Raw genomic sequence first — 14,326 nt, 5'->3', positions numbered from 1 at the left:
AGTCCCAGGTTCCACTCAGAGATTGGAAGATGCTGGCATCTGCTGTGCTTGTGGCATGGAGAGAGCAGAGTCCCACCTTCCCCACCATTCATACACACCTGTTGTTGGGGCTGAAGATGAAAAACGCACTGGCTTCTGGCATGGGCACTGCCTTTTCCTTAAGGTGCAGCTCAGAGAGTGGTCGTGGGCGGGGGCCCACAGGCATCTCAGGCTCCTCCTCATCCTCTTCTCCTGTAAGAAAACAAAGCGCACCATTCTAAATAATTCCAGCATTCCCATGAGGTTTTACCACTGTGCTGCCTACTTCCAGATACCTTCCTACTGACCAGAATCAAGACATCATTTGCATCTCTAAAAATGAGGGGTATCAATTAAGACACTGAGCTCTCTCCCTGTGAGTGCTAGAATCTTTGTTAGAGAGACTTTTCTGGCAGGAGATGACAAGGGGGGCTATAAGTAGGGTGACTAGTTCAATCCCAGTTTGCCAAGGACTGTCCTGGTTTCTAAACTGAAATTCCCACACCCAGGGGGCTCCTCAGTCCCATGCAGATTCTGATGGTTGGTCATCCTAGTTGTAAAGCACTAGGAAAGGTGATCAGGTAAGATTAGGGCATTGCCAGGTGTACTTGTCCATCTAGGCTGTAGGTAGGGGAATGGGTATGGCTCATAAGCCCTCCAAGCAACCCCATCCTTGAAGGTTCTAGGAGTTTAAAATTAGCACTCCCATTCCCCCAAAATGGTCACATTTACTGTGGACCAAAGGCCAATGGGTTACTCCTTTGCTTGCGAGGTCATTCCTTGTGGTAGGAAACTACTGCATATCCTGTTCTGATCAAATGCATTAAAAAATGTTTGGAAAGGGAATGGGAATGAGAGCATGGGCTCTCCAGCCCATGCCTTGATCCAAATATCAGCTCTGTTTCTTTCTGGTATGTAGTCTCTCTGTGTCTCAGTTTCCCCATCTGTAAATAGGCTAATAGTACACGCACACCTCAGAGTGGCACCTGGCATATAGCAAGTGCTATATAAACATTAGCTGTTGTTGTTATGATCTCTACCCATGGGAAAGACAGCCTGTAAAGTAGTGCTTAGCATCTTTCTCAGTCTGACCTCTGTCTGCTCTTATTCCCTGACAGATTTTCCACTCACAAACTGTTTTCTGAAGGCTCATGGTAGTGGGTTGAATAATGTGCCTCGCAAATTCATGTCTAGCTGGAACTTCAGAATGTGACCTTACTTTGGAAACAGTGCCTTTGCAGATATAGAGTCATGATGAAGTCATACTGGAGTGGGATGGGCCCTAAATCCAAGGACTGTTGTCCTTATAAGGAGACCTAGAGACACACATGTGAAGACAGAGGCAGTGATGGGAGTGATAAGGCTGAAAGCCAAGGAATGCCAAGGACTGCTGGCCACCAGCAGAGATGGGAAAGAGGCGAGAGAGGGTGCTCTCTGGAGCCAGATAAGGGAAGATGGTCATGCCAACACCTGATTTCAGACTTGTAGGCTCCACACTGTGAGAAAATAAATGTTTGCTGTTTTAAGCCATATAGGTCATGGTAATTTGTTATGAAAGCCTCAGGAAATGAATACAGTTGCCATGTGCTTTCTCCTTTCCTTTCCTCATGCTGTCTCCGTATTTCAACTGCCCTCATCTCCCTCTCCACAGAACTAGAAGGACTCCCATGATAGTCAGCATCATTCATCTGGCTCTATCCTCTATCTGGGCTCTTAAGAATGACCTTCCTGTGATCCCAGAGCCCTGTTGGCCTCCTCCATTCATTGGCACTTAGGACAAAATAGCTTGAATGCCTGATTTTACGTGTACCTGTTCCATCTCTTGATGTGCTGAGAGAGACACTGTGGAGAGAGACACTATGCCCTGCACTCATTTCCCTTATTTTTTGGTGATGATTACACTTTCACACCAGTATTTACTTTATAAGGAAGGGATTTTGTAAAAGAAGAAGGTCAGGTGAAAACCAGCTGTTGGAAGTTTATCTCTTGGACCAGCTATGTTTCTCCATGCTCTCTCTTCTTCTGGTTAAAATGAAGGTAGGTAGTGCAGAGAAAAAAAAAATGCGATATAGAAAGTGTTTCTTTATCAAAGCAAGAGGCATTTAGAGACCCAAGGCTTTTTTGGAGGACCAGCAGAATACAGGCATAAATCAGTTTTTCCCTTCATATTTTTAGCAGGAGAGAGGTGTGAGATGAAAAATTGTTGTCAGGCCACAGGTTGAAGCTTTCTAACAAAAGCCTGGTAGGTAAAAGAAAGGCAGAGTCCCTAGTGAAGCAAAATATATAAAACTGGAGTTGGCCTAAATCACAATATCTTAAATTCCTGCCCAACTGTTTGTATTCTCTTCACTTTTGCTCTCAATGACCCAACACTTTCTTATTAATGATAATTTGGTAACAGGTATTTCAGTACTTATTTTAATCATGCATGTTCATAGAAAAACATATTTACTAGCTTTGTGGTTTTCTGAGTTCCTGGTGAAGAGTTTTGCATGCTCTTTCATCAGCAATAGCCTGCCTCTCTGTTTATGAAGCTCTACCCAGATTTGCATTCCTGGGAGAAGCAAGTCAGTTGATCCATTCAGACACAAGCCAGCTGAATTCCAGGCATAATGCTTAAGGAAACCACTTTTAAAGGACAAATCCAAATTTGTAAAGGGCCAGAAATCTGACAGCTGTCACCCTTCACATGTATGATATATAAGGAGGGAGGCTGACAGAATAAGAAAAATCAGGTAAAGTTCTGTTTCGGGGGTTGGCAACTGACCCACCTAGACTCCTGCAACCAGATGCCAGTGGAATCCCTTGGGAATCTTTATTTCTCATCTCCATTCTCAGAGGTTTTGAAAAGCGTGGTCAGGAAGATATTGCTGCACTTTGGAGGCACTGCTGCTTTCCAGATGGCAGGCATCAGTGCTCAAAAGTAAAACCATGGTGCAGCCAGATGCCCCACTCTTGGTTCTTGCTGATCCTTGCCCCCACCCCATTTGATACTCATTTTCAGCTCTGTGATTTTGTTCATGGCAGATTCAGATAATATTATTTCTAACACCTAGTGCCTACAGCATACTGAACACAAAGCTGTGGTTCCTGCCCTCAAGGGACTCAGAATCTTTAGCGTGGTCCCAGAGTTCAAAGGCATGATTGGTAAGACCACCTGCCCCAAAGTGAGCTGTGTGGGTGGAGATCCAAGAGAGAAGGCCGAGGATGCACCTGCTGCTGCACTGGACATGTTTTCTGCTGGCTCAGCTCTGAAACCTCATCTCCTTCCATTGTTCATTCTCTCTCCCAGGCTTCTGGGCCACTAGCGAGTCCTAAAGAATATACCCCAAGTTCCACCAATTCTCTGTATCTCCAGCACCACTGCCCTGGCCCAAGAGGCCACCACCACACACGGGACCCTACTAATATCCTCACTGCCTCCAATTCTTCCTTTGACCATATATTGCCTCTTCATGAGGCACAGTCTTCTAAAGGTAATTCAGACACCGGATTATATCTTCCTCTGAGAACCCTGGGTGATTCTCCATTGCCTCAGCTCAGAACCAAACCTCTTGGGTGGCCTTTCAGGTACTGCCCCACTTGCTCCTGCCTAGTCCCTGTCCAACCCCTACCTTTCCCCTTCATTCACTTTGCTCCATGCACACAGGCCTCTTTGGATTCCTCCACAGATCATTCTGCCCAAGAGATTCAGCATTTGCTAGCTCTCCACCTAGAAAGCAGTTTCCTCTGACTCATTCAGATTTCAGTCTGAATGTGTCTCCTTAAAGAGACCTTCACAGATCACACAGCCATAGCAGCCCCACACCACTGAGGAGCTCCCTAACATAGCCATTGGCTTCATTATCTCCTTGCTGCTTACTGCTACCTGATATTATTTTTTTAGTTGGCCTCCTTTCTTGCTCATTGCCTGTGTCGCCACTGAAATGTAAGCTCCAGGAGAGCAGCAGCCTTCTCTGTCTTGTATCCCCAGTGCCAGGCACACAGTAGGAGCTTCATAGGTAGTTTTTTTTTTTTTCATTATATCTGTGGCAGAGAGTATTACCTCTGGTTCTTTCTTTTGTTGTAAATTCCTTTTTCTAATCTTTTTGTCCAGTGAAGAATGACTGTACAAGTGTGCAGAGTCAAAAATGTCAACGATGACCCAAACAAAATACAGACTAGACAATTCTGAATAGTTCAGGAACCAGAAAATGATAGAAAAAATAGAAAGAAAAAGAAAAGAAAAATGAGAGAGAGAGAGAGAGAGAGAGAGAAAGAATGGGGGGTGGTGGAATGGGTGGTAATGAGAGAATATAATCTCACAGAGTGGATAAAACAGGGTGATCCACTTGATCCTGAGTGTATTTTGTTCTGTGTTAAAAGATACTAAATTCCAATGGTATAAAAAAGAAAAATTTATATATATATAATATATATACACATATATTTACAAAAATAAAATTGAATACAGATAAAGGAAGTCAAAAATGAAGAATATGTTTATAACTTGTAATTGTAAAATTAAAAAAAATTTAATATATTTTTTATTGGAGTTCGATTTGCAACATATAGCATAACACCCAGTGCTCATCCCATCAAGTGCCCCCCTCAGTGCCCATCACCCAGTCACCCCAATCCCCCACCACCTTCCCTTCCACTATCCCTTGTTCGTTTCCCAGAGTTAGGAGTCTCTCATGTTCTGTCACCCTCACTGATATTTTCACTTATTTTCTCTCCTTTCCCCTTTATTCTCTTTGACTATTTTTTATATTCTCCAAATGAATGAGAACATATAATGTTTGTCCTTCTTTGATTGACTTACTTCGCTCAGCATAATACCCTCCAGTTCCATCCACATCGAAGCAAATGGTGGGTATTTGTCGTTTCTAATGGCTGAGGAATAGCCCGTTGTATACATAAACCACATCTTTATCCATTCATCCTTCGATGGACACCGAGGCTCCTTCCACAATTTGGCTATTGTGGACATTGCTGCTATGAACATTGGGGTGCAGATGTCCCGGCGTTTCATTGCATCTGTATCTTTGGGGTAAATCCCCAGTAGTGCAATTGCTGGGTCATAGGGTAGCTCTGTTTTAACTCTTTGAGGAACCTCCATACAGTTTTCCAGAGTGGCTGCACCAGTTCACATCCTCCCCCAACAGTAAAAGAGGGTTCCCCTGTCTCCACATCCTCTCCATCATTTGTTGTTTCCTGCCTTGTTAATGTTCCCCATTCTCACTGGTGTGAGGTGGTAACTCATTGTGGTTTTGATTTGTATTTCCCTGATGGCAAGTGATGCAGAGCATTTTCTCATGTGCATGTTGGCCATGTCTATGTCTTCCTCTGTGAGATTTCTGTTCATGTCTTTTGCCCATTTCATGATTGGATTGTTTGTTTCTTTGGTGTTGAGTTTAATAAGTTCTTTATAGATATGGGAAAATAGCCCTTTATCTGAAAGGTCATTTGCAAATATCTTCTCCCATTCTTTAGGTTGTCTTTTAGTTTTGTTGACTGTATCCTTTGCTGTGCAAAAGCTTCTTATCTTGATGAAGTCCCAACAGTTCATTTTGCTGCTATGAACATTGGGGTGCAGGTGTCCCAGTGTTTCACTGCACCTGTATCTTTGGGGTAAATCCGGAGCAGTGCAACTGCTAGCTTGTAAGGCAGTTCTACTTTTAACTCTTTGAGGAACCTCCACACAGTTTTCCAGGTTGGGCTGTACCAGTTCACATTCCCACCAACAGTGCAAGAGGGTTCCCCTGTCTCCACATCCTCTCCAACATTTGTTGTTTCCTGCCTTGTTAATTTTCCCCATTCTCACTGGTGTGAGGTGGGATCTCATTGTGGTTTTGATGTGTATTTCCCTGATAGCAAATGATGCGGAGCATTTTCTCATGTGCTCGTTGGCCATGTCTATGTTTTCTTTGGTGAAATTTCTGTTCATGTCTTTTGCCCATTTATGATTAGATTATTTGTTTCTTGGGTGTTGAGTTTAATAAATTCTTTATAGATTTTGGATACTAGCCCTTTATCTGATATGTCATTTGCGATATCTTCTCCCATTCTGTAGGTTGTCTTTTTTTTGTCAGTTTTGTTGACTGTTTCTTTTGCTGTGCAGAAGCTTTTTATCTTGATTAAGTCCCAATAGTTTTGCTTTTGTTTCCCTTGCCTTCATAGATGTCTCTTGCAAGAAGTTACCGTGGCCAAGTTCAAAAAGGGTGTTGCCTGTGTTCTCCTCTAGGATTTTGATGGATTCTTGTCTCACATTTAGATCTTTCATCCATTTGAGTTTATCTTTGTGTGTGGTGCAAGAGAATGATCTAGTTTCATTCTTCTGCACGTGGCTGTCCAATTTTCCCAGCACCATTTATTGAAGAGACTGTCCTTTTTCCAGTGGATAGTCTTTCCTGCTTTGTGGAATATTAGTTGACCATAGAGTTGATGCCCCATTTCTGGGTTCTCTATTCTGTTCCATTGATCTATGGGTCTGTTTTTGTGCCAATACCACACTGTCTTGATGATCACAGCTTTGTAGTACAACTTGAAATCCGGCATTGTGATGCCCCCGGCTCTGGTTTTCTTTTTCAATACTCCCCTGGCTATTTGGGGTCTTTTCTGATTCCACACAATTCTTAAGATGATTTGTTCCAACTCTCTGAAGAAAGTCCATGGTATTTTGATAGGGATTGCATTAAATGTGTAAATTGCCCTAGGTAGCATTGACATTTTCACAATATTAATTCTTCCAGTCCATGAGCATGGAATATTTTTCCATCTCAAGTTCTTTCAGAAGCGTTCTGTAGTTTTTAGGGTATAGATCCTTTACCGCTTTGGTTAGGTTTATTTCTAGGTATCTTATGCAATTGTAATTGGGATTGAATTCTTAATTTCCCTTTCTTCAGTTTCATTGTTAGTGTATAGAAATGCCACTGATTTCTGGGCATTGATTTTGTATCCTGCCACACTACCAAATTGCTGTACGAGTTCTAGCAATCTTGGGGTGGAGTGTTTTGGATTTTCTATATACAGTATCATGTCATCCGCAAAGAGGGAGAGTTTGACTTCCTTTTTGCCAATTTGAATGTCTTTTATTTCTTTTTGTTGCCTGATTGCTGAGGCTAGGACTTCTAGTACTATGTTGAATAGCAGTGGTGAGAGTGGACATCCCTGTCGTGTTCCTGATCTTAGGGGAAAGGCTCTCAGTGTTTCCCCCTTGAGAATGATATTTGCTGTGGGCTTTTCGTAGACAGCTTTTAAGATGCTGAGGAATGTTCCCTCTATCCCTACACTCTGAAGAGTTTTGATCAGGAATGGATGCTGTATTTTGTCAAATGCTTTCTCTGCATCTATTGAGAGGATCATATGGTTCTTGTTTTTTCTCTTGTTGATATGATCTATCACAGTGATTGTTTTACGAGTGTTGAACCAGCCTTGCATCTCGGGGATAAATCCCACTTTATGGTGAATAATCATGGTCATGGTGAATAATCTTCTTAATGTACTGTTGGATCCTATTGGCTAGTATATTGTTGAGAATTTTTGCATGTGTGTTCATCAGGGATATTGGTCTGTAATTCTCCTTTTTGATGGAGTCTTTGTCTGGTTTTGGAATTAAGGTGATGCTGGCTTCATAAAATGAGTTTGGAAGTATTGCATCCCTTTCTACCTTTCTGAACAGCTTTAGTAGAAGGTATTGTTTCTTCTTTAAATGTTTGATAGAATTCCCCTGGGAAGCCATCTGGCCCTGGACTTTTGTGTCTTGGGAGGTTTTTGATGACTGCTTCAATTTCTTCCCTGGTTATTGGCCCATTCAGGTTTTCTATTTCTTTCTGTTCCAGTTTTGGTAATTTATGGTTTTACAGAAATGCATCCATTTCTTCTAGATTGCCTAATTCATTGGCGTAGAGCTGCTTATAATACATTTTTAAGATCTTTTGTGTTTCCTTGGTATTAGTTGTGATCTCTCCTTTTTCATTCGTGATTTTATTAATTAGAGTCTTTTCTCTTTTGTTTTTAATAAGGCTGGCCAATGGTTTATCTGTCTTGTCAATTCTTTCAAGGAACCAACTCCTGGTTTTGTTTATCTTTTCTACAGTTCTTCTGTCTCTATTTCATTGAGGTCTGCTCAAATCTTTATTATCTCTCTTCTTCTGCTGGGTGTAGTTTTATTTGCTGTTCTTTCTACAGTCCCTTTAGGTGCAAGCTTAGCTTGTGTATTTGGGTTTTTCCAATTTTTTTGAGGATGCTTGTATTGCAATGTATTTCCCTCTGAGGACTGCTGTTGCTGTATCCCAAAGATTTTGAACAGTTGTATCTTCATTCTCATTAGTTTCCATGAATCTTTTTAATTCTTCTCTAATTTCCTGGTTGACCCTTTCATCTTTTAGCAGGATGGTCTTTAACCTCCACGTGTTTGAGTTTCTACCAAATTTCCTCTTGTGATTGAGTTCAAGTTTCAAAGCATTATGGTCTGAAAATATGCAGGGGACAACCCCAATATTTTGGTATCGGTTGAGACCTCATTTGTGACCCAGTATGTGGTCTATTCTGGAGAAAGTTCCATGTGCACTTGAGAAGAATGTGTATTCAGTTGCATTTCGATGTAAAGTTCTGTAAATATCTGTGAAATCCATCTGGTCCAGTGTATCATTTAAAGTTCTTGTTTCTTTGGAGATGTTGTTCTTAGAAGATCTGTCATTTACAGAAAGTGCTGTGTTGAAGTATCCCAGTATTAGTGTATTATTATCTAGGTATGTCTTTACTTTGGTTATTAATTGATTGATATAGTTGGCAGCGCCCACATTAGGGGCATGAATATTCATGATTGTTAGGTCCTCTTGTTGGATAGATCCTTTAAGTATGGTATGGTGTCCGTCTTAATCTCTTACTACAGTCATTCTCTAAAGTCTAAACTTTAATTTATCTGATATAAGGATGGCTACCTCTGCTTTCTTTTGAAGACCGTTGGAATGGTAAATGGTTCTCCAACCTTTCATTTTCAGGCTGTAGGTGTCCTTAGGTCTAAAATGAGTCTCTTGTAGACAGCAAATAGATGGGTCCTGCTTTTTTATTCAGTCTGACACCCTGCATCTTTTGATGGGATCATTTAGCCCATTCATGTTCAGAGTTACTACTGAAAGATATAAATTTAGTGTCATCATAATACCTATTCAGTCCCTGTTTTTGTGGATTAATTCTTTGGGCGTCCTCTTTCTTTTACAGAGTCCCGCTTAGTATCTCTTGCAGAGCTGGTTTGGTGGTCACATATTCTTTCAGTTTCTGCCTATCTTGGAAGTTCTTTATGTCTCTTTCTATTCTGAATGAGAGCCTTGCTGGATAAAGTATTCTTGGGTGCAGGTCCTTCTCATGTAGGACCCTGAATATATCCTGCTAGCCCTTTCTGGCCTGCCAGGTCTCTGGAGAGGTCTGCTGTTAATCTAATATTCTTCCCCATATAAGTTAGGGATCTCTTGTCTCTTGATGCTTTAAAGATTTTCTCTTTATCTTTGGAATTTGCAAGTTTCATTATTAAATGTCAAGGTGTTGAATGGTTTTATTGATTTTAGGGGGGGACCTCTCTATCTTCTGGATCTGAATTCCTGTTGCCCTCCTCAAATTAGGGAAGTCTCAGCTATGATTTGTTCAAATATGCTTTCTGGTCCTCTGTCCCTCTCGGCGCCCTCTGGAACCCCAATTAAACGTAGATTTTTCCTTCTGAGGCTGTCATTTATTTCCCTTAACCTTTCATCATGGTCTTTTAATTGTTTTTCTCTTTTTTCCTCAGCTTCCTTCCTTGCCATCAACTTGTCTTCTATGTCACTCATTCTTTCTTCTACCTCATTAACCCTTGTCTTTAGGACCTCCAGTTTGGATTGCATCTCATTTAATTGATTTTTAAAATCTGCCTGATTAGACCTAAATTCTGCAGTCATGAAGTCTCTTGAATCCTTTATGCTTTTTTCCAGAGCCACCAGTAGCTTTGTTTTATTCATTCATTCATTCATGAAAGACACGGAGAGAGGCAGAGACACAGGCAGAGGGAGAAGCTGGCTCCATGCAGGAAGCCCAATGTGGGGCTCGATCCCAGGTCCCCAGGATCATGCCCTGAGCTGAAGGTGGGCGCTGAATCACTGGGATACCTGGGATCCCCCACCAGTAGCTTTATAATTGTGCTTCTGAATTGGCTTTCTGACATCAAATTGTAATCCAAAATCTATAGCTCTATGGCAGAGAGTTCTGTGCCTGATTCTTTCTTTTATGGTGAGTTCTTCTTTCTAGTCATTTTGCTCAGTGCAGAGTGGATACAAACGAGTTGTACTTGTTAGAAGTGCAAACTCTTGTTTCTGTAGCGCTCCAGCTTTTCTCTCTTTAAATCTCAGGTTGGATTCATAGGTTTTCAGGATGATTTGAAAGTTATCTAGGTAAGTTGGTGGGGACAGGTGACTTGGGGACCCTACTCCTCCACCATCTTGCCCTGCCCCCCTCATAGGTAGTTATTAAGTGAATGAATACCTCCACGGTTTCTTCCAGCTCCCTGTCTATGACAACAGTACGGTCCTGAAATAACTTCTGTCCTCTCCAATGTCCCAAATGCAAAGCCCGGCCCAGCCTACCCTTCTTCATAAAGGCTGGATGTCTCTCCCTGCTCTCACCTCACTGCTCTGTTCTTGCTGGAACCTCCAGCAAGTAGTTCAAGCACCCTGCCCCCACAGCACTTGGTGTTGTCCTGTGAATTCTCTGGTGTCATTGGCATTTCTTTTTCAGGTATCCTTCTTAATTCTAAGTCCTTAATGACTCTTAATATCTCTATGTTCACTCTAATAAATGAATCGATTAAATAAAAGCACAACCTTGGCACCCTGCCTAGGTGAGTAGATATTTCTAAAATTTAGTGTATACCAAGCTGGGGGGTGGGGGCATGCTCAAACAACTGCTGAACTTTGGGGATTAAACAGGGAGGGAAGGACTGATGTGCCACTGCTGGCTGGTTGGTACTTTGTGCAAATCAGAAACAGGCCCCTCTGCTGGGTGTTCATGGGAGGGCAGAGGCCCTGGCTCGGGGAGTACAGGCTGGAGCTGAGCCCCACTCAGACACTTCGGCACAAACCTTTGGGTGCAACCTGGACAAGCAAGCACAGCAGCCTGGGCAGGGGGATGACGTCAGGGGGTGGGTGGGTGATATAGGGGTAGAGTAGGAAGCCTGAGGGGGAAGTAGGGGCAGGAAGAGATATGAGAGGATTCTCCAGCCTGCCCTTTCTCTCTCTGGGAGTCTTGGCCATAAGTGGGGCAGGTGCATTGCTTGCCAGCGCTGCCTCCCAAGGGGCATCTATGTGAGGTGGGCACAGCAGAGGCCAGATGCCCAGAGGCTGCAAAGGGCAGGGTTGGTAGGATGATGGTAGATCAGGTTCTCTGCCTTCTATGGTTCAGAAGAAAGAAGAGCAAGTGGGAATGAGAAGTTGACAAGAACAGAGACAGCAGGCCAAGTGATCCTGGGAGGAGTTCTTTGGGGACTTCTGCTGCACCTGGTGTTAAGGTTCAGGGGGGTGACCTGCAGAGACAGGGGAAGGAGGAGCTGGGAAGCAGAGGCTGGTCCCGTGGAGGAAGGGGGGCATATGAAACCACGAGCTTTAAGGGCATACCACCACTGGGTGAGAAAATGGAAAGCAGGGACAGTGAACAAATGGGGGGCTGTTGGTGCTGGTTCTCAAGGCCCGAGTGTGGCGGTGGGCTGAGCAGGACAGCTTCATTATCTACGGACCACAGGTCCCAACATTGGTGTGCTAGATGCCTGGAACCAAGAGAAACCAGGTGGGTCTGGGTCTGCAGAGGCTAGAGAAGGGTGGCCACACGACCGGGGAAGGGAAACCACAAAAACCCGAAGAATCCTGAGAAATCAGCAGACTGTGAGAATAGCTTTTCAATTTAAAAGCAAAACCATCCTAAGAATCCTCAAAGCTGAGTCAACAGAGAGACTTTTCTATTGTGGCTAATATGGTGACAATGTCCTCGTTATTATTTTTTCCCCTGACCTGCTTCTCTTTGATTTCAAAGGGCAACAAAGGAGAGAAAAGGCATGACTATATTTAGAATGATGAAACCAGAGATTCTTGTCATGGGTGTGGCTGCCCCACTGCCTGGTACAAGCAGCAGGCCTGGGCTACCTACAACTGGGTGCCTATGTGAAAGGACCCTCAAATCCTCCCTCTGCCCCCTGTGCTGTGTGCAGGCTGGCTCTGCTTGGGGCCCAGAGGGATTCCTTTTCTTTCTTTTTCTTTCTTTCTTTCTTTCTTTCTTTCTTTCTTTCTTTCTTTCTTTCTTTCTTTCTTTCTTTCTTCTCTTTTTCTTTTCTTTCTTTCCTTTCTTGTTTTTATTGAAGTTCAATTTACCAACATATAACACCCAGTGCTCATCCCATCAAGTTCCCTCCTTAGAGCCCATCAATCACCCAGTCACCCCATCCCCCTGCCCATCTCCCCTTCCACAATGTGTTGTTTCTTTCCCAGCATTAGGAGTCTCTCACGGTTTGTCTCCCTCTAATTTTTCCCACTCAGTTCCCCTCCTTTCCCCTATAATCCCTTTCACTATTTCTTATATTCCCCATATGAGTGAAACCATATGATGATTGTCCTTCTCCGATTGACTTATTTTATTCAGCATAATACCCTCCAGTTCCAGCCACGTCGAAGCAAATGGTGGGTATTTGTCATTTCTAATGGCTGAGTAATATCCCATTGTATACATAGACCACAGCTTCTTTATCCATTCATCTTTCGATGGACACCGAAGCTCCTTCCACAGTTTGGCTATTGTGGACATTGCTGCTATGAACATTGGGGTGCAGGTGTCCCGGCGTTTCATTGCATCTGTATCTTTGGGGTAAATCCCCAGTAGTGCAATTGCTGGGTCATAGGGTAGCTCTGTTTTAACTCTTTGAGGAACCTCCACACAGTTTTCCAGAGTGGCTGCACCAGTTCACATCCTCCCCCAACAGTAAAAGAGGGTTCCCCTGTCTCCACATCCTCTCCATCATTTGTTGTTTCCTGCCTTGTTAATGTTCCCCATTCTCACTGGTGTGAGGTGGTATCTCATTGTGGTTTTGATGTGTGTTTCCCTGATAGCAAGTGATGCGGAGCATTTTCTCATGTGCTTGTTGGCCATGTCTATGTCTTCCTCTGTGAAATTTCTGTTCATGTCTTTTGCCCATTTCATGATTAGATTGTTTCTTGGTTATAGTTTGATAAATTCTTTATAGATTTTTAGATACTATCTGATATGTCATTTGCGATATCTTCTCCCATTCTGTAGGTTGTCTTTTAGTTTTGTTTTGTTGACTGTTTCTTTTGCTGTGCAGAAGCTTTTTATCTTGATTAAGTCCCAATAGTTCAGTTTTGCTTTTGTTTCCCCTGCCTTCATAGATGTCTCTTGCAAGAAGTTGCTGTGGCTAAGTTCAAAACGCTTGGTTGTGCCACTCCCTCCCGCCCAGCAGCCCAGAGACGGATGGGGGCTGTGGCCACCGTCCCCACGCTGCACGCCAGGTGGCTGGACTGCCTTGTGGGAGCCACGGCCCTCAGGAACCTCACTCCTGCTTCTGGGTGCTGAGCCCGCCTTGGACCCAGCACGAGCTGCCTCCGGGGAGGGGACGGGAGGCCACAGGGAGGCCCGCAGGCGGCCGGTGACAGTGGTCCTGGGTCAGGTCTCTGGTTGCCCGGCACCGTGCTGTCACCGTGCCTCACGGGTGGCCCTGAGGCCTCTGTCTGTGAGCACACCCCCCGCAGCAGGGAGCCAGTTGCTATTTGATGTTGGGCGTTTTTAAAAATTAAAGGTGTTTGAGTAAAGCAAAACAAAACAAAACAAACACAAGCCTGTGTTCTCCTCTAGGATTTTGATGAATTCTTGTCTCACATTTAGATCTTTCATCCATTTGAGTTTATCTTTGTGTCTGGTGTAAGAGAATGAATGGTCTAATTTCATTTTTCTGCATGTGGCTGTCCAATTTTCCTAGCATCATTTATTGAAGAGACTGTCCTCTTTCCCTCTATCCCTACACTCTGAAGAGTTTTGATCAGGAATGGATGCTGTATTTTGTCAAGTGCTTTCTCTGCATCTATTGAGAGGATTATGTGGTTTTGTTTTTTCTCTTATTGATGTGATCTATCACATTGATTGTTTTACGAGTGTTGAACCACCTTTGTATCCTGGGGATAAATCCCACTTGGTTGTGGTGAATAATTTTCTTAATGCACTGTTGGATCCTATTGGCTAGTTTCTTGTTGAGAATTTTTGCATTTGTGTTCATCAGGGATATTGGTCTGCTGTTCTTTTT

General features: G+C 43.3%; 1 protein-coding gene across 41 annotated transcripts in view; it reads right to left on the bottom strand.

Annotated features, from left to right (window-relative positions):
• CACNA1C (calcium voltage-gated channel subunit alpha1 C) overlaps positions 1 to 14,326 on the bottom strand; it is a 746,185-nt gene that overhangs the window by 109,319 nt on the left and 622,540 nt on the right. For all 41 annotated transcript variants that reach the window (XM_072799571.1, XM_072799575.1, XM_072799573.1 and 38 more), the window contains one exon: positions 99 to 231. In XM_072799571.1, coding sequence (XP_072655672.1) covers positions 99 to 231 — 133 coding nt within the window. The remainder of the gene's footprint in view (positions 1 to 98; positions 232 to 14,326) is intronic.

The sequence above is a fragment of the Canis lupus genome, chromosome 25, assembly GCF_048164855.1.
Source record: "Canis lupus baileyi chromosome 25, mCanLup2.hap1, whole genome shotgun sequence".
In the NCBI taxonomy this organism is placed as follows: domain Eukaryota; kingdom Metazoa; phylum Chordata; class Mammalia; order Carnivora; family Canidae; genus Canis; species Canis lupus.
This window is presented reverse-complemented; position numbering and strand designations above follow the sequence as displayed.